Source organism: Hirsutella rhossiliensis (genome assembly GCF_020360975.1).
Source record: "Hirsutella rhossiliensis strain HR02 chromosome Unknown scaffold00001, whole genome shotgun sequence".
Taxonomy (NCBI): domain Eukaryota; kingdom Fungi; phylum Ascomycota; class Sordariomycetes; order Hypocreales; family Ophiocordycipitaceae; genus Hirsutella; species Hirsutella rhossiliensis.
The window spans coordinates 5,661,035-5,679,479 of NW_025408667.1; the positions used below are offsets into that span (position 1 = coordinate 5,661,035).

Here is an 18,445-nt window from a genome sequence, read left to right on the forward strand (position 1 = left end):
TTAGAGGCAAACAGGGAGAGCCGCCCGTTCGCCCGTACATCTTTAGACCATGCCGATTTTCCCACCAATCATGCTTCCTTCCCTTCCCATCTACAGCGCCGTGAGTGAGTTTATACCACCGGCAGTGTTTCGTCCAGCCGAGAGGATTTTCCGGGTGAGTGAAGCCTTGAGCACGGGAAGGATGCAGTGAGCCTGGTCGTGGATTTGCTTGAAGATGCTGTCTTTCTCTACCGCATCTTCGGCTTCCAGTGGTGCGGCCAGCGTCAAGCTTTGGAGGCAAGCAGCGACTGTGAGAAGGGATGTGGGCTTCATCTTGTTTATGTGAGAATTCCGCCCTCGTGGTGGTGCGGTCCAGGGGCACCTTCGTGGCCGCGCGGTCCCGGAGCACCCTCATGGCCGTGCGGCCCCGGGGCACCCTCGTGGTGATGTGGTCCCGAGGCACCCTCGTGGTGATGTGGTCCCGAGGCACCCTCGTGGTGATGTGGTCCCGAGGCACCCTCGCCATCGTGGTCGTGCGGTCCTGGGGCACCGCTGTGGTGATGCGGCCTTGGGCGGCTCTCGTTGCCGTGTGGCCCCAGTCCACCGTCATGTCCGTGAGATCCCGGTTCACCCTCATGTCCGTGAGGTCCCGGCTCGCCATCGTGGCCGTGTGCTCCAGCTCACCGTCGTGTCCATGAGGTCCCGACCCAGCCCCATTAACGTAAACAGGCGGCGATCGAGCCATTGCTGTAGCAGCGCCGAAGATGGCGACGTAGACAGTAGAGACCTTGAACCAATATGTCAGATGCCTGCGTTCACCGTTGTGCGTGATATTCAATACTGACCTTCATGTTGATACCTTGTTATGAACGTTCACAAAGATGCTTGTTACCTCAAGATTGTCACTGACGGAGAAGGGTGTCGGGCAGGAAGACTCAAGCGCCGATTTGCTTGTACTTATATTTTTCAGTGCAGGTATAATAGGAGATGCGTACAGTCAACATTTAAGACGCGCCGATGGGTCAAACTCCCAAGGATCCCAACATTTCTTCCGAGCCGCATGATCCCCTGGCTTTTTCGCAGAATGAATAATGACTGTGGAAACGGGCAGAAACGCCACGACCGTACCCAGTGGCCAGTCTTGACAACTTGCTTGTAGAGAGATTCGAAGCATCTAAGCTCCGAAAAATGTTTCTTGACGCGACAGCTCTTAGCTGAACGCTTCCAGCTCTTAATTCCCCTTGTCGGATCTTGTTACCACGCTGCATTATCATACCTTGAGTAGGTGTCGAAAGATGGGTGGCATGGACAGGATGGATGACAACGATCGGGTAGAAGCCCCCAGCGTGTAGTGAGTCAGGCAATGAGCGGCTCATCTACCTCGAGCAGAGGGGCCGATGGGAACCGAATACAAGCTCCAGTCGGTACTGCTTGCAGGCAGTGGCATAATTATATTTGCTTGACAATGTACATCATTGCATTTGCAATGCCGAAGCTGGAGTTCTCTGCTGCTACCAAGTATCAGCCCTTATATCAAGAAGTATCATAATTTCAGATAATCACGGCTCCATGGGGTGTTCGCACGTCATCTGCGGGACAACGTCCTTTGCACTGGACCGCCAAAGTCAAGCGAAGGAACTATGTCCGTGTCTCCAGATATGAGTTATTTCTCTGCAATGGCGTGCAGCATGCATCAACGAGAGTGAAATGCGCCCGAATCAAGCCAGCGGACAGCTTAGACGGCAACAAGGGCGACGGTATCTTGTTTACGATCGTCTTGCTTCGAGTTAAGTTAGGCACTGCTAGACACACGCCTCTATTCTCCTATATGCACTTTCGCCTCTTTTAAGGTACTACGGTTGAGTCTCATTGGCTGGACACTGCCAGGAATGGGCGTTCAGGAACTGCGCTAAGTGGGTTTGGGCTTTGATTCAGCGCCTATGGGGCGTGCGATGGGTAATGCTCCATTGACTCACAGAGCCTCCCGCTGGCGGCTGGCAAAATGCAGGGCATCTGCTGCTGGAATACTGCTCTTGTCACCTATTCAAATATCCGCTGCTCGACGAGCTTCTATATGATCCGTCGAGTGGTGCTAGGCCACTGCCTGATGATGTGATTCTCCGAACACATTGCAATCTGCTGAAGAGCCTCGACGAAGACGTCAAGCCGGGCAGCTAATCGTAACGATAAAGTAGCCGTATGCTACAGCAAGCCTAGCGAGAGGAAAAAGAGAAGTGTTTGCATGCGAGCAAACGCTGTGTTAGGCTACATGACCAGATAGCGGCCCATCTTAACGAAAACGTCATTAAGGCCGAGGCAGAGAACAATATCGATCTAAACAGCTTGACGGCGTGCTACCACCACCATCTTATCATGATATGTCCTTTCAGAGACAGTAACAGCCGCCTATCGCGCGACCCCTTGAATGCCATCCTGCTCAAGTACGCGGGTGATCCGGCTGTATTCAGGAGTAAAGCGGGCGAGAAAGACGATTACCTGAGCATTGTGTGTAGAGGGCACAAGGTGCCTAACGAGGAGGACATGGAAGTTGGTTTCTAAAATTAGATTTATTATCTCGAATTTGCGCTTCTTGTATTTAGAAATTGAAATTGATTTAGAAGGGATGTGATAATGGGCCTGTTGCGGAGGCAAGAAGGAAGTGCCGGCTGAGGTGCATGATTTGCCAAAACCTGCCATCTTTGGAATTGCCTTTCTAAGTTCTGGACGGAGTTGCCTATTTGCTGGATTTCCTGGTAGACGTTTCGTTCGATTGTCTGCTGGAATTGTCGCTTGATTCGCCCTTGGTGGGCTATGGCGACTGCCTTTAGCTCCAAAATCTCACCAAATGGGCTTTGATGCCCTCAAGGAAGGCACTTCGTCAGTGTTGCCTGGGGGTGTCTGTCTGCCTCGGAGGAGCCCCGAGCCTGCCAGACATCCGTTGTATCCCCATAAAGCGCCAAGCTACTGCCTAAGGGAGGAGACAATTCTCTAGTAGCTCCAAGGTAAGGAAAACATGTAGTGGTTGTATAGGAATATTACCAAAGAATAATTTCGCTTGGCTGTCTATAGAGTAAGCGCCTCGCGGAGAGAGAGAAGTCTTTAATCTCCCTGCCTATAAGTAAGGCCTCGCATGCCGAACCGCAAGACTAATAGTTTGAATCTTTGGCAGTGCCACGTTGGGCTGAAGTCAGTGGAGTGCGCCAAAATCTAAATCTCCAGAACTCTATTGAGAGTTGACCAACCGACCAAAAAGCACCTTACCGCTGCGCCTACACGCCATCCGCACGAGGAACGGGAAACCATGAGAATTAAACCTGCGTTGGAGGACGACGCCGCCGGGGCTCGTTCATAGTCAAGCACCCCCCCTTACGCCTCAACAGGCGTCAAGCCTTGCTGTGCGGACTTCGGCAAGGCCCATTTTTTTGAACTCTTTTCACATCTTGGTCAAGCTCTGCGCGAATGCTTTCATCCTGGTTTGTCATTGAATCACTCCAAGTGAATCTCATCAGAGATCAGTGGCGTGCCCCCAACTCTCTATAAGCACCTGCCTGCACTCTTCCTCTTCCTCCACCCCTTCCTCCACCTCTTCCTCCAACCCCTTTTTCCACCTCTTCCTCCACCCCTTTTTTCGCCTCTCCCTCCAACAAGTCTGCCAGCTTCCAAAGCAGCCGGGCACCATGGAACCGCAGCGTCCCTCTTGGCCTACCCCTCCCGAGTCTGTTGCCTCATCTGCGCGCTCTCGCCGTCGCGACGCCAACTCCTCGTCCGACAGCGAGCGCGGGCCGTTTGGCATCAGCTGCCGCAAGTTTCGCGTTGCCGCGCCGCCAGCGCGACCACTGCCTCTCGAGGCCAAAGTCGATGAGATTTCGAGACCTGTCAACCACGAGTTCGGTCTCACCATCCAAGACGAAGCATACAAACTGCTCGAGAGCTATGGCGTTGATCTTGGCGACAGCTGGACGGACGTATCGGTAGTCGACCGCTATGTCGAAGGCTACCCCGACACCAAGCAGCCAACCGTGCTCGTTACTGCCTTGTGGACGCCCACCTCACTCGAGTCGTGGCCCAAGATCGTGACGCAGCTCAAGCAGTTTGTGGACAGGCTGACCAACAACCCAACCTGGCGCCATGTCGACATTGCGGTTGAAATGCTAGCCGCTGAGCTTTGCGCCGTCAAGTATCTGGCACCCGTTGTAGGCAACGAGAGGCTCAGCCAGGACTGGCCACAAATCTCCGACAGGGTTACGTCTTTGCTCGAGTCCATTCCCGAAGCCCAGAATCGAGCAACCAGCATCTCGCTTTTCCATTTCGGTTACGCTTTGCCTGCCGACACAAACCCCATTACCGTTTACATATCGGTCAGCTACGATTGCCTCGAAGACAGCTGGCCGATGATACTTGGCAGAATTCAGGACGAGCTGGACAAATGGCCTCACAAGCTTGTTGCCTTCATCGAGCATGGCGACGGGCCTGAGCCTTTTGCCTTCCAGCTTTTGCCGCCCAAGAAGAATTCGCCATGGCGAAAAGGTGCTGGCAACCACTTCAGAGTTGAGCAATCATACCCGAAAACGGCCCAAGTTGGCGCCGACCTGTCGGTCAGCACCTACCTCCAGAGGGACGACGGGGAAACATGCCATCCGCCCACCGGAACTCTGGGCTGCTATCTTGAGGTCGATTGGGTCGATGAGAGCGAACCAGGGTGGAAGAAGCTTGCCTTGACCAACTACCACGTTACGCGTCCAGCGTTTGACGGATACCAGGTCAAGGTAGCCGAATCCCGGGGGGAGCCTGGCGACACGAGAGGCAAGGTTGATTCACCGGCACCTGGCTCCACGCTCTGGAAGCGGGATGAAAAGGGGTTTGGGCCCGCCCAAAGCGGCCTATCAATCGAGCACCCGACACGATCTTGGCACAACTTCACTGTCAGCACCAACGATGCTGTCATCAAGAATCTCGCCAACTCCATGCAGGCCACTCCAGGGGACCAAGACATCACCGGGCTGCACCATGAGCGGACCCAGCTTCGTCGCCAGCATTTGGCTTTTTTCGACGGCGGCCACCACCATCTTGGCGAGCCGTGGGCGGGGTCTGGTCTGGCGGCTCGGACCACCGGTGTCACCAGGCCAAGAAGACTGGACTGGGCCTTGGTTGAGGTGGAGGCAAGCCGTCAAGCGAGCAATCAGCTACCCGCCCGGGACTTCTGGATGCAAGCATGGTCCGGCGTAGACGCCAGCACGAACCCTTTCACGCTGCATGGCAAGCCGCTGCGTCAGGCGACAGCAGCAGAAGCGCTGAACACCTGGAAGAGCGGCCAAACCGCGTACAAGATTGGAGCCGTCTCGGGAGTGACGGTTGGCGTCTACAACGAGTACCGCAGCGTCATATTCATGGACCATGATCGCCACCTCTCTCCAAGCCCGTCGTACGAACACAGCTTTCTTGGCACCGATGGTATGGGGCCGTTTGCAACTCCTGGCGACTCCGGCGCGGTCGTTTTCAACGAGCATGGCCAAGTCGTGGGCGTTGTTTTTAGTGGAGGCAACCCTCAACAGACTGCGAAAGGCTCGTACGCGCTGGTAACGCCAATCGAAGACGTCTTTCGCCACATCAAGGACCTGTCTCAAAACAGGATCAGGGATGTCCGGATTGCCTTGTAGGTTGGTAGAGGAGATGTCTGTTGGACTGGCATCTTCCGAGCTAGTAACTAGCAAATATCAAGCAATAGCTATACACGTGCAATGGGGCTGTGAGACGAAGAGACCGCCAAAAGAACATCGTGATCACCACTTCATTACTCTACAAAGCTGTATACCAACGTGAACCGTTACCAGAGGCAAAGCAAATCTCTGGCTGCCCAAGACACGCCGCGCCTCTGCCGGCTACGCGGCCTACCTCTGCTGGCACAGCTGCTATGGGATCAAAATCGAAGCTGTCGTTTTATGTAGTTATTAGTATGTATCAAGGCCAAGGACATAGGTATATATTTCTTCTAAATGGCAGCCGAAGGTATCAACTCTGTCGCAGATCCTGTCGTTGCTCGATTTGCATCTCATGACGGCATTCACGTCTTCCAAGCGTAGACTCTCTTTACAACGACACGAAAGGAAAGAACGTAAAGCTATAGCCAACACTCAGGCCGTTAAATAATCGTTCCAAAAGCCGTCAGACACGCGGCGGATAAAAGTCTCGAATTTGCAATGCGCAAGCTCCGTCCAGCTCGGAAACAAACCAGGTCGAGTCGAGAGCCACCAACTCCACCATCATCATCCCCGTCACAGGGAGTGGCCCTCGACGCGCAGGACCGTCTGCAGATGGCCCATGGCCAGCTTCTCGCCGCGGTGGCAGGCCAGCAGATTGGCCGCCTTGAGGATGTTCTTGATGACGCGGCCGTTGAGGTCGAGGGCGCTGAGGGCGTCGACCTCGGCGTCGGACACGTCGTGGGCGTCGTGCCCGCGTAGGCCCGTGTCGCCGAGCCCGACGGTGCGGCCGAGAAAGGATCGCCAGACGGCGGCGCGGGCGGCGGCGTCGAGCGGCGGGTACTGCAGCGAGACGTGGATGCGGCTCTGGAAGGCCGGGTCCATGTTGCGCACGCGGTTGGTCGTCAGGAACAGGATTCCCTGGTAGTACTCGAGGGTGCGCAGGAAGATGGCCACGATGCGGTTGCGCTCCATGTCGTGGACCGAACGCTCCTCGAGGAAGACGTCGCACTCGTCGAGCAGCAGCACCGCGTTCCAGCTGGCCACGAGGGCCAGGATCTTGCCCAGGCTCTGCTCCACCTCGTACGCCGAGCTGCCCAGGTCGCCGGCGCTCATGGCGAAGAGCGGCACGCGCATCTCCTCGGCCACCGACTCGGCCGTCAGCGTCTTGCCGATGCCCGGCCCGCCCGAGAGCAGCACTATGATGCCCTTGCCCTTGCCCGAGATGACGTCGTCGAAGGCGTCCTTGTAGCGCGCCTGGCTCTGCGCAAACGCGAGGATCAGATCCTTCTTGTCCGCCGGCATCACCAGCGAGCTGAAGGCGTCCTCGTCAAACTGCACCGCCGCCACGTCGTCGACGTAGAACTCCATCCACCGCTTGTTTTGCAGCGCATACCCGCGCACAATGGGGCTCGTCAAGAGGAGCTGCTCCTCCGTCAGGGGCAGCCTCTTGCCTCGGCCCTTCTCGTCGCCGCTGTCGTCGCCGTCGACGCTGGCGTCGTCGGAGCTGAAGCTCGAGAAGCTCCCGCATCGGCGGAGCCTCCGTCGTCTGCGGTCTCTGGCGACGTCTTCTTTATGCAAGGGCGTCAGCCAGAGCTGGCGGGCGTGGTTTTCCTTCTCCCAGTTGGCGCCGTCGATGACGATGCGCGACTGCACCGTCTCGCGCCGCGGCGCCCCCTCCTCCTGGTAATACAGGGCCACGCTGCTGTAGCCGCGGTAGAAGAAGCCAGCGAGGCTCTCGAAGCGCCGGCCACGGTCCGTCAGGGCGGCCCTGAAGCCCGCAGCGTCGTGGTGATGGTCGAGCGGGTAGCAGGGCAGCGAGGCAAAGGGCATGGTGCCGGCAAAGCTGCGAATCTGCAGGGTCAGGTCCGACCAGCCCATGATGCTGCCGTCCCAGTCGATGATGCGGCACTCGAGCACGTAGACCTCGCCGCAGTTCGTGCTCGCGTAGTGGCCGCGGCTGAAGCGGGCGGCGACGGGCTTACCCTGCTTGTGGCCGACGACGAGGCAGCCGGGAGGGAAGAGGGTCCAGGCGTGCTCAAAGGTCACGGCCCTGTTCTTGAGGTAGTCGTCGCGCAGCTGGATGACGTGGCCCAGCTCCTGGCGCATGATGGCATGCAGCAACTCGACGTGCGCCTTGGCCGGCGCCTCGAGCGACGTGTCGTTGCGCGCGGCCTCGAATCTGTCCCAGCGGTGGACGAAGCACTCAAAGGGCGCCGACAGCTTGAGGCGTGCCAGGTTCGTCAGGATGCCCGGGTAGCCATCGAGCACGTCGGCCAGGAGGCGCTTCAGGTACGGCGACTGGATGATGAGGCTGTCGATGGCGAGCGACTGGGCCGAGTCGGCGTCCCTGAGCTTGTCTGTTGGCCTCGTCGTCAGAAACACAGTCCGTTGCATCATGGGTTGGACGAGACTCACGCTTGCGAACAATGACGGCGTACTTCTCCGTCTCCTCGTTCTCGGCCGCCTCCTCAAAGTCATCGGGCTTCTTCTCCGTCCATGACCGGTTGCCGTGCTTGTCAAACTTGGCGTACAGGTCCTTGCTCTCGGGAACGATGCCCACGACCTGCTTCTTCTTCTTCTTCTCCTTCTTTTCCTCGTCGGCCTCGTCGCCTGGACGCAGGCAGTCAGTCAGCCATGTTTCTCGGTGCCCTGTCACACATGGACACGTATCGTCGCCGTGAGAGGCAGGAAGACACTTACTGCTTTCAGACTTGTCCACGGCCACGTTCTTCTCCTTGTCCGCCGCCGCCGCCGAAATCTCCTCAGGGGTGACGACGACAACCGATGCCGTCTCGTCGTCAACCTTGGAGACTTGATCGCCCTCGTTCAACATGATGCATCCCATGGGGTGTGCTGCCGCAGCAGAGAGGAGCTCCCCAGCGTCAACAGCAGCTCGTTTGTGGGTTGATACGATTGACCGCCGCCGAGGGGAAAAGCAGTAGTCGAGAGCAGACGAGAAGCTGCAGAGGATGGCGATGTTGAGAGACTGAAAGGAGAAGCAAAAGTCCAACGCAAATGGTCTAGTCCTCCCGCTCTTATAGCCATGGCTGCGCTTGGCCTGGCCCCCAACTACGAGTCAGCAGCTGCAGATCTCCCTCTGACCCATACATTCAACGCTTTTGCCACTTGGCCGCCTTTGGATCCCTCCCGTGTTACTCACACTCGCAGTCCACACAAGTCTGCCTCGGCTGCCTGCCTGCCTGCCTATCTTTCTGCCTGGCCGTTGCTGTTCAGGCCCTCTCGCCGGCCGCCGCCAACCAAGGCGCGGCGGCTCCACCGTTTCTCGACCGGGGTTGCTTTTTGCAGCTCTTGCGCCGGCCGTGTCCGTCTCTTCACCTCCGCCGCGTGTTCACGTTGGCTTGTCTGCCTTGGCAAGCGCCCGGGGATCCATCGTGCAGCGGAGCCGGCGCGGGCCGTGGACGGCTTCCAGCCTGTCGTTGGCCCAAGCGAGCGAGATGGATGGAGTACCAGGCAGCAAAGTGTGGTCACACTCACAGCCGTGAAGATGCCAGTGGCTGCCTTGCAGATCTGCAGGCTGATCAATGGTGGTGCCCAAAGAGTCATACTTGCTCCAATAGGACCGACGCCCCCCGCTCAGCCGTGTTTGTTGACGGAATAATTAGTGAACCGATTTCCGAGGCATGCTAGTATTCTATTGACAACAGGTATGCATCGCTGCTCCCGGCTCTATCTTTGCCTTTGCCAGAATTCACGACTCAAGACGCCCAGGATGACCAAGGGCAAACTCCAGCAGCAAAACCCCTGCTGCATGTACCCCGAGAAACCAGGGGGGCTTGTCGCCCCTTGTCCGTGAATCTCGTATCGTCGTCGCTGAAACTCGTCCATTTCTTCTCCAGCTACCCGTGGGCAATCGTGCTTCCTCTATGACGGCGTCGAGACGGCAGCGGCAGCACTCATCTTCCGCATCGTGTGAGATGCCGGTCTTTGCTCGCTGGGCTCAAGTTCGCCCTTCATCCTGTCTTCGCCCTCCTCGACCTGCTCGCTGGCCGACTTGCCCGTGTCGGCCTCGCCTGCGTCTCCCAACCCGACGGCATCGACCCACTTCCAATGTCCCACGACATCGCGGCCGCTTCGGTCAAAGATGGCCTCGTCGTTGTTTACACCGCCCTTGAGCCCGCCGCCGTCGTCGCTATCGTCAGAGTCGAGCTTCTCGACGTGGCCGCCGTCGACCAAATCGCCTGCGCTCGTTCGCGCCACTGCAACGCCGTTTGTCCGCAAGAGTTGCAGTTGAGCCCGGAGGTTCAGCCGCAGCACCCGCTCGGGCTGGTCTGCGTCAAATATCTTCTTGGTCAGCCAGGGGAAGAGGATGCCAAAATCCGACTGGCTCAGGTGCGCCGAGTTTATCACGTAGAAGAAGTTGGGTTCGGGCAGCTTCACGCCGCCGGGCCTCTCGTACATGTGCGGCGTGACAATCTTGGCCGAAGGGTCGGGAGACAGTAGCCGGGCCTTGAGGTGCAGATGCTCGGTCCATTTGTAAAAGGCTTCAGACTCGACCGCCAGGAGGGCACTTCCACCGGGGGCCGTCGGCACATCGGCATACGCGGGAAGCGGCAGTTTGAAGAGCGGTGCCGAGTTTGGAGCCATCAGGGGCATGCACCACATGTCCAAGAGCATCGTGACCGTCCTTTCCGTCACCTGCGTGCGGATGCTGCTGTCTGTGGCGGGCTTAAACAGCGGCTTCGACATGGCATGCACCTCGGGCCTCGCAGCGTAGTAGACGCTCTTTAGAAACTGCACCGTCGTCGTCGCACCGAAGCTATGCCCGCCAAAGATGATGCGCCCTGGCTCCCGAACGTCGAGCCGCCCCACGAACCGATCCAGGCTCGGCGTCGACCGGTTCCAGTTGGCAAAGCCCTTGCCGCCATCCATGGAAAGCACGGCCTCGTGTATCAGGCCCAGCTCCCAGAGCCGGATGCGGAGCTGCGTTTCTCGAGATTCGTAGACTTGCGGGCTAACGTCGTGGGAGATTTTCTGGAAGGGGACGACTCGGCAGGTGTTGGGTCCGAGGAACCGATCGGGTTCGTTGGAGCGACGTATGAAGGAGATGACGGCGCTCCCGTCGCGGTGCTCGGGGCAGACGACGACGACGCCGTGGGAGGCGAGGGAGCCGGCTATGTAGGAGTAGGAGTTGCGACTGCCACCGAGGCCGTGGGAAAAGATCATGGTCGGCCAGCGCCCGTGTGCCGTGTCTGCTTGCCGCAACTTTGCATTTTTGTATGCGGGGATCGAGGTGTAGTAGAGGTGACGAGGGAAGAAGCTATCCACGAAGTGGTCAGTGCTGATCAACCGGTGTCCAGCAGGCTCGTCCTTACGATAGAAAATCGGCCAAGGTAGGTCCAATGCCGACGAACTTGGTGTAGGCCGACACATGGTGGCGCTGCGGATTGGGCAGCCAGCTGATGCGATTCCCGTCCGACTCGGGAACCGCCGGGTAAAAGACGCGGAACTGGACGGTGGGGATGTCGGCAGCGGCCGGGGGCGGCGGGCTCGGGGCGTCGAGGTCGGCGACGGGTATCTCGACGTCGACGGTCCCGACCTTGAAGGGGCCTGTGTACTCGGGAAAGGCCGGGACGGGGCTCATGCGCGAGAGAAAGCCGGCCATCTTGGACGTGGCCGAGGCCTCCTCGGTGGCCACCATGGTGGAGCGTCTCTCGAGTCGACGAGGCCGGGCGAACCGTCAGTGCTGGCTGAGACGGCGTTGGATTCGGCCAATGGGGGAGGCGGACGGGAGTGCAGGTGTGGCTCTGCGGCGGAGCATACAGATGGTGGACAAGAGGAAATGATGGAGGTGGAACGAGGGTTGCAAGAAAGAGGAAACAGCGCAAGGGAAGCGAAGCGAAGCGATCAGAGGTGAAAAATGGATGCACGTGTGATTTTATCATGAACGGATGGCCGCAGTGACGCCACCAAGACCCCTACTCAGGACGGACCCTTTGGTGGCGCTGCTGACGACTGCTCGGCCCGGAGTTTTCACGGTGTTTTGGTATTATGGGATTATGGGGCGCTGCAGGGACCGGAGATTGAGAAAAGGCCGGCCGGTGACACCTATTGGCCACCTTTACCGAGGCGCAACGGGCGCGCAGGATTACAGGCCATCAGCCACTCCGACACAGCCCGAATAATTACTGAATTGTTGGTCCATGTCTTGGTGAAGTGTTTGTTGGTCCCGATTGGAAATCCACATCTGCATCTCGTCACTATTTGGTGGCTGGTAGAAGGACAAGTCCCTCTGTGATACTGCAGGCAAATTCTAGCTTATTAGGTACGTGGTCTTGGGTTTGGCTACAGTTTGCTCCCATGTCTCTGCCTGTGAGGATGCACGTGTCTTGCTGCCGCCGAAAACCCCGCCTCTGGCCGCCATCCCTCCTCGCCTTGATAGCCTGGACGCATCCCTACGTTTCGACAAGATGAGCAACGACGCGGCCAAGACGCTCCGGGCCCTCCACGTCCCCCAGTCCCCCCTCATCCTCGCCAACGTCTGGGACGTGGCCTCCCTCCAGGCCATCCTCGCCCTCAACCACGACGCCGCCGACCAGCCTGTCAAGGCCGTGGCAACGGCATCGTGGGCCATTGCCGCCGCCGCGGGCGTCCGCGACGAGCATCTCACCTGGGAGCTGAACCGCGACGCCATCGCCCGCATCGCGCCCCTGTGTCGCGACGCCGGCCTGCCCCTGAGCGCTGACCTCCAGGACGGGTACGGCTACCGCATAGACGAGGTGGTGAGGGCGGCCGTCGAGGCGGGCGTCGTGGGTGCCAACATCGAGGACAGCATCCCCCAGGCTGGATTCGCAAAGGGCATCGCCGGCTCGCTGTATCCCCTCGACGAGCAGGTCCGCCGGCTCCGGGGTGCCGTGTCGGCCGCGGATGCCGCGGGCTGCCGCGACTTTGTCCTCAACGCACGGTGCGACGTCTTCTGCCTCGACGACACCGACGACGACGGGTCCCGCCTCGCCGAGGCCATCGCCCGCGGCAAGGCCTTCCTCGAGGCCGGCGCCGCCACCGTCTTCTACTGGGGCGGGCCCCGGCGCCGCATGAGCAAGACGCACGTGCAGCGACTGGTGCGGGAGCTCGACGACCGCGTCGCCGTCCAGCTGGCGGCCTACCCCGGCGAGCCGACGGTGGCGGAGCTGGCGGAGCTGGGCGTCGCGCGCATCAGCGTCGGGCCGGCCCTGTACCGCATCGCCACCGAGGCCGTCCAAAAGGCCGCCCGGAGCATCTATTGCCGGGGGAAGCTGCCTGCGCAATGACTGGCTCAGGCCCTTGTCGCGGATCGGCCATGGCCACCGGCGGCGGTGTCTGGATAGGACAATGCCAACGAAGATGGGACGTTGATGGCAACGGGCCATGGCAGCAGCCATCCGGCTCTCGCGTCAAGAGGCCAAGCCCCCCGTCTTGGCCACTCACTGTCATGGCCCCCCGCCAAGAGAGGCGTCGATAACGCACGGGACCAACAATGGAATTGGGTCCGAAACAAGGTTCGACAATGCGCGGGGCCCCGGGCGGTGGTAAATGTCCCTTTCACTCGGCCATCCTCTAGCCGCCGAGCGGGCTTGGGCCAAATCCAAAAGAACCGTCGGGTGGAGAGGAGCGATGCTGGTCGAACCAAGACGAGTTCCCCGATGCAAGGCCGGCCTATTGTGTACACACAGCAAGTGGGCTGGATAGGGGCACTGGAAGGCCGGGGATTCCACACGACCTTTCTGCCTCTCTCTTATCACGCTCGGCCTCGCAACGCTTCCCCGTCGTCGCCGCGAACCCACTCACGATGCATGGCCCCAAGACTGGGCTCATGTATGTACGTCGGGGTGGCATCGGAGGGTGTGGGAATCGACTGTGCATCATGCATGCTTTTCCTCGGTTCCTGTCTCCTCCCAGGCCCGCTTTTGCGTGGCAGATGCGACGAGGAACTTGAGCGAGAGGGTCCAAAAGACGGCGGTGCATTTCCCAAAGCAAACGCATGGTTTGCCGAGTCTCCCGCCCCCGCCCGGTTCTACTCGGTCCCTGAATTTTTGCTCTTTCATCCTGTTATTACTATTGTTCTACTTTTTTGGGCCTCCTTTCCATCTCGCCAATGTCTCCGGTCTCTCGTACATGGACACATAATTGTACTTGCGCGGTGAAGCCACGACGACTGCAACTGCAACGGCGACCCGCCGCCGAGAAAAACCTTGCCACCTTTGCTCGAGTGCCTTGATTTCTTTCGTTTTTTCTTCCTCGCGGGCTCATGGCCCGTGGTAGTTTTTAAGGTTGGGCCTTTTCTAGATCGCCCGGTCGCCGCTGCTGCAAGTGGCTGGCCCAAGATTGTTACTTGCTGGGCAGTGAGTCATGGACTTGAATTCGTCCTCGTCTTGTGCTTTCCCCTATTTATTCGCCGTCTTATGGATGCGTGTGTGTGTATGTGTGTGTTACGTATGTCGGTGTGTGCATCCGTATAGGTCTTCCGGTCCATGACAGGGGACCCTCTCTCGAGTTTCGACGCCGAACCCCACGTGGAGCCGGGTTGTGGCGAGCTGCGTCTCTTCTTCGACTGTTCTTCCGTCTTTCCTCTTTTCAACTGTACATACAAAGTGGAAAGCACCAAGTGTCTGTTCGGTGTGCCCGTTAATCTCGACACCTCCTTCAACGCGAAGCCGCTTCGTGCGCCCTCTCCCCTTGCTGCCCCGTCTACACGTAACCTTGTCACCACAAAGCTCCGTAAAGTTACCTTGAAAGCCCATCATATGAAGAGCGAGCGATCCACTTCTTTCTTGCCTGTTGCCCGTCCCCCTCTCCCCCCTCTCCGTCACTTAAACCCCTTCCACTGACGTTGGCGACATCACCAATCCTTTCGTCACTCGGTTCTCCAATCCATCCGTCCATCCATCCGCACCAAGGGGAGCGGGTAGCAGCATCAGGCCATAATCCGGTGCCTCGTGTCCGGCGTTAGACTTGATACGGCCTCGCATGACTGACTCCACACGAGCTCGTCTGGTCCTGCTATAACCCCAGTTTCGCTGCATAACTCTACGAATGAGAGGGTCCCCTGACGCTAGCCACCATCCCCATACTATTTTACCCATTATTATTACCATCACTATTATTCTCCATATTTTGGTTTTTTCTTGTTATTACGGTCGGTGGCTACAAGCCCCCGAAAGTAGGTAGTCTGGCCTACGTACGATCCCACTCTCGCCCACCCACAAGCAGGCGTAAATAATAAATAAGGTGGCGGGAGCCGCTCCCTCCCCCCTCCCCGCCTCCGACGAGACAGAAGGAGGGGGGTCTCGTCTTTGCTGCTTTCTTCGTCGTTGGTATCTGGCTCCCGTGCACAAGACTAGAGAGTCCCTTTGACGGACCGTCGTTGCGCCCTTCTCTGCTCATACACCCATCCTCTCGGATCCCACGCCGACCAGCCTCTTCATGTCCGACCACGACAGCGCCGTCGCCACCGGGGCTTCGGCCGGCGAAAAGGGCCTCGCGAGCCCCCGCGCCCCCGGCGTCAGCGCCGGCGAGACAAAGGTCCATGAGGAGCCCGCCGTGCTCACGGCCTTTGAGCAGGAGGATCCCTGGACGCGCTGTGGCCTCACCCTCCGCTCCTTCAAGCCCCTCTACTATGGCCGCGGCGTCGTCGAGCTCGACCGGTCCATCAAGACGCGGCACCTGCACATGATTGCGATTGGAGGCTCCATTGGCGCTGGCTTTTTTGTCGGCTCCGGCAGTGCCCTGAGCAAGGGTGTAAGTCGCCACCAGTTTGTTGTTTCTCGCCTGCCTTGATGCGAGCTTGCCGTTGGGGCAATGGGCAGTGTGTGAGGTCATTGAGGCTGATCTGAGACGGACGATTCTCATAGGGCCCCGCCTCGATCCTCATCTGCTTCTCCATTGTCGGCTTCATGGTTTTCAACATCGGTAGGTCCCCCATCTCTTCCTCCGCCGACGAGCGGCTAGGGAAACTGACGTACGCAGTCTTTGCTCTCGGCGAGCTCGCCATCATGTATCCCATCTCCGGCGGCTTCTACACCTACGCGACCCGCTTCGTCGACCCGTCTTTTGGCTTCGCCGTCGGCTGGAACTACCTGTTCCTATGGCTCACCGTCCTGCCGCTCGAGTTAACCGTGTGCTCGCTCGTGATACAATACTGGGACGAACAGACCAGCGTGGCCGCGTGGATCACCATCTTCCTCGTCGCCGTCATCATCGTCAACATCTTCGGGGGCATCGGCTTTGCCGAGGAAGAGTTCTGGGCCTCACTCATCAAGCTCACGGCGATTACCACGTTTATGATTGTCGCCCTCGTCCTCGTGCTCGGCGGCGGCCCCAGCAACGGGAGATACAACGAATACTGGGGCACACGCTATTGGTCGGATCCCGGCGCCTTCCGCAACGGCTTCCGCGGCTTCTGCTCCGTCTTCGTCACGGCCGCCTTCTCGCTGACGGGCACCGAGCTCGTGGGCCTGGCCGCGGCCGAGACCAAGAACCCCGTCAAGTCGCTGCCCGGCGCCGTCAAGCGCGTCTTCTGGCGGATCCTCGTCTTCTATATCCTGGGATTGTTCTTCATCGGACTGCTGGTGCCGGCCGACGACCCGCGGCTGCTGGCCAGCAAGGCCATTACCGACGTCAAGGCGTCGCCGTGGGTGCTCATTGGCCTCTATGCCGGCCTCAGGGGGCTCGACCACTTCATGAACGGCGTCATCCTCGTCTCGGTGCTCTCCATTGGCGTGTCGAGCGTCTTTGGCGGCTCGCGGACCCTGACGGCGCTGGCGCAGCAGGGGTATGCGCCGAAGCTGTTTACCTACATTGACCGGTCCGGGCGGCCGCTCTTCTCCGTCATTGTGCTCATCATGACGGGGCCTCTGGCCTACGTGAACCTGAGCGCGACGGGGCCCCTGGTGTTTGAGTGGCTGCAGGCCCTGTCCGGGCTCGCGGTGCTCTTCTCGTGGGGCGCCATCTGCCTGGCGCACATCCGGTTCCGCAAGGCGTGGGCGTACAACGGCCACTCGCTGGAGGAGATACCATTCAAGGCGCTCTTCGGGGTCTGGGGCTCGTGGGTGTCGCTGGGGCTGTGCCTCATCGTCATGGCGGCACAGGTACGTGTCGCGACCGAGGGAGGGAGACGAGATTGAGGCTGATTGCTTGCTCTAGTTCTTCACCGCCATCGCACCCGTCGGCGTCGACGGCCTCAACACGGCCGAGGGCTTCTTCAAGGCGTGCCTGGCGCTGCCGATTGTGCTGGCCTTTTGGCTGCTGGGCTTCATCTGGAAGCGGTCAGGCTGGCTGCGGCTCGACGAAATCGACGTCGACACGGGCCGGCGCGAGCTGGACTGGGACGAGGTGAATGCGTACCGGGAGTACATCAAAGGTCTCCCTCTGTGGCGGCGTGTGCTCCACAGGCTGTTTTGAGTGTAATTTGCCGAGGTTCGGTGTGTTGATATTATGAGGTTGACGATACTGTGGAGGAGGTCGGTACCTGGACGAGGCGCCGATGTCGCTCCGCGGTGCATACCGGGAGAGGGGCGCTGTAATTATAGCGGCGGCTGTGGATACTATGGGGAGTAATGCAGCGAGCAGGGTCCACCTCGTGCTATAGTCACGGTGGGGATAAGGCTACTGGTGCCTGACTCGGGCGCCGTCAGCGGCGCCAGCCAAGCAATACTAGCAGTTTTTCAATTTCCATCTGGCTCCGATGGCGGAGGAGCTCTCTGTCCGCTGAAGACACTCTCCATTTTATGCAAGCTGCAAGGTTTCCATTTCTTGCAAGTTTCACTGCGTCGCTGCGTGACAAATATTCAACCACGGCGGTTCAACCACGGCGAGGCCCGCCCACGGTTGGGCCAAACGTCGAGGCTCGTCTCTTCAAGCTCAAAGCCCATGTCGCCGCGAAGCTCATCCTCGTCTCATCAAACCTTGCGCGAGCTACAAGTACATTGATCAAGCTTCTAGAGTTTCCCCCGCTCTCGTCAAGTCACATTGGGACCTGGACGCTGTCGGTCCGATATGGTTACACGGCATCACTGTTTGCCCCCCGTCGCACAAGCATGACTACTTATTCCACACTGTACTGTACAACCTCGCCGCGCAAGCAGGGAAACACAGCGTCTGCCATGATCTAGCATCCCGCACCGCCTCGGACACCGGCTGTCCCGGGTCTGCAAAGCAGGGCGGCGTCGAGCGTGTCGAGGCCATCACCACCGTCTGGACGCACCAGACGGTCCTCGGCATGTTTGTCCTGTGCGTCCGGTCCCCTTGAGTGCCTAGGGACGTCGAGGAACAAGGGGGTTAGAGACTACCATCTAGATCCGTCGTCGAATAACTGACCCCGGTCCCGTTCCCCAGCCTCTACCTCGTCTCCCTCGCCGACCAGATGCTCGCTCCAAGTCGTCCAGAGTTCATGGACTGAAAAGCTCGAATCATGTTTGCCAATCTCAACAGACGGTTATATGTGAAGCAACACGGCCACGGCGTGCCTGGACGACGTTTAATGTCGGTGGCCCCTTGGAGAGAGTGGTCATGCTAGTTGTTACGGCCAGCAACTCTAAGATGGGTTTTGAACTTCTCGCAGGACATGCCGTTGAAAGCCTGGACGTTGTACTTTGCCCTGTCTCCTCAGACTGACTCCTTCGCGATTCTTATTGATAAGAGGGACGGGCGAAAAACTGAGGGAGAGGGCTGGGGGGGCGGCGTTTCTTTATACCAGTTTCTTGGACCATCGATTCGGTCAAATCAACTTGATTAAACTCTGTCCCAGCCCGTGAAGCGCCCATAATGACTGG

The 18,445-nt window shown here is 58.9% G+C and overlaps 6 protein-coding genes across 6 annotated transcripts; 3 read left to right on the forward strand and 3 right to left on the reverse strand.

Moving 5' to 3' along the window:
* Nucleotides 1–90: 90 nt before the first annotated feature.
* On the reverse strand, nt 91–830 carry HRG_00677 (uncharacterized protein; the record flags this gene model as incomplete). Its single annotated transcript, XM_044859148.1, has 3 exons — nt 91–242; nt 289–766; nt 825–830. 3 exons carry the CDS (start codon nt 828–830, stop codon nt 91–93), a joined length of 636 nt encoding a protein of 211 aa, XP_044725548.1.
* Nucleotides 831–3,656: 2,826 nt separating this feature from the next.
* HRG_00678 (uncharacterized protein) lies at nt 3,657–5,636 on the forward strand (the record flags this gene model as incomplete). Its single annotated transcript, XM_044859149.1, has 1 exon — nt 3,657–5,636. The coding sequence occupies one exon, from the start codon at nt 3,657–3,659 to the stop codon at nt 5,634–5,636; it is 1,980 nt and encodes a 659-aa protein (XP_044725549.1).
* Nucleotides 5,637–6,251: 615 nt separating this feature from the next.
* On the reverse strand, nt 6,252–8,523 carry HRG_00679 (ATPase family associated with various cellular activities (AAA) domain-containing protein; the record flags this gene model as incomplete). The annotated part of the gene is made up of 3 exons (XM_044859150.1): nt 6,252–8,035; nt 8,094–8,288; nt 8,379–8,523. The coding sequence occupies 3 exons, from the start codon at nt 8,521–8,523 to the stop codon at nt 6,252–6,254; spliced, it is 2,124 nt and encodes a 707-aa protein (XP_044725550.1).
* A 1,037-nt stretch (nt 8,524–9,560) lies between these two features.
* HRG_00680 lies at nt 9,561–11,337 on the reverse strand (the record flags this gene model as incomplete). The annotated part of the gene is made up of 2 exons (XM_044859151.1): nt 9,561–10,956; nt 11,012–11,337. 2 exons carry the CDS (start codon nt 11,335–11,337, stop codon nt 9,561–9,563), a joined length of 1,722 nt encoding a protein of 573 aa, XP_044725551.1.
* Nucleotides 11,338–12,106: 769 nt separating this feature from the next.
* HRG_00681 (phosphoenolpyruvate phosphomutase domain-containing protein) lies at nt 12,107–12,946 on the forward strand (the record flags this gene model as incomplete). The annotated part of the gene is made up of 1 exon (XM_044859152.1): nt 12,107–12,946. The coding sequence occupies one exon, from the start codon at nt 12,107–12,109 to the stop codon at nt 12,944–12,946; it is 840 nt and encodes a 279-aa protein (XP_044725552.1).
* A 2,152-nt stretch (nt 12,947–15,098) lies between these two features.
* HRG_00682 (amino acid permease domain-containing protein) lies at nt 15,099–17,075 on the forward strand (the record flags this gene model as incomplete). Its single annotated transcript, XM_044859153.1, has 4 exons — nt 15,099–15,413; nt 15,527–15,584; nt 15,642–16,762; nt 16,818–17,075. 4 exons carry the CDS (start codon nt 15,099–15,101, stop codon nt 17,073–17,075), a joined length of 1,752 nt encoding a protein of 583 aa, XP_044725553.1.
* Between the last annotated feature and the right edge of the window lie 1,370 nt (nt 17,076–18,445).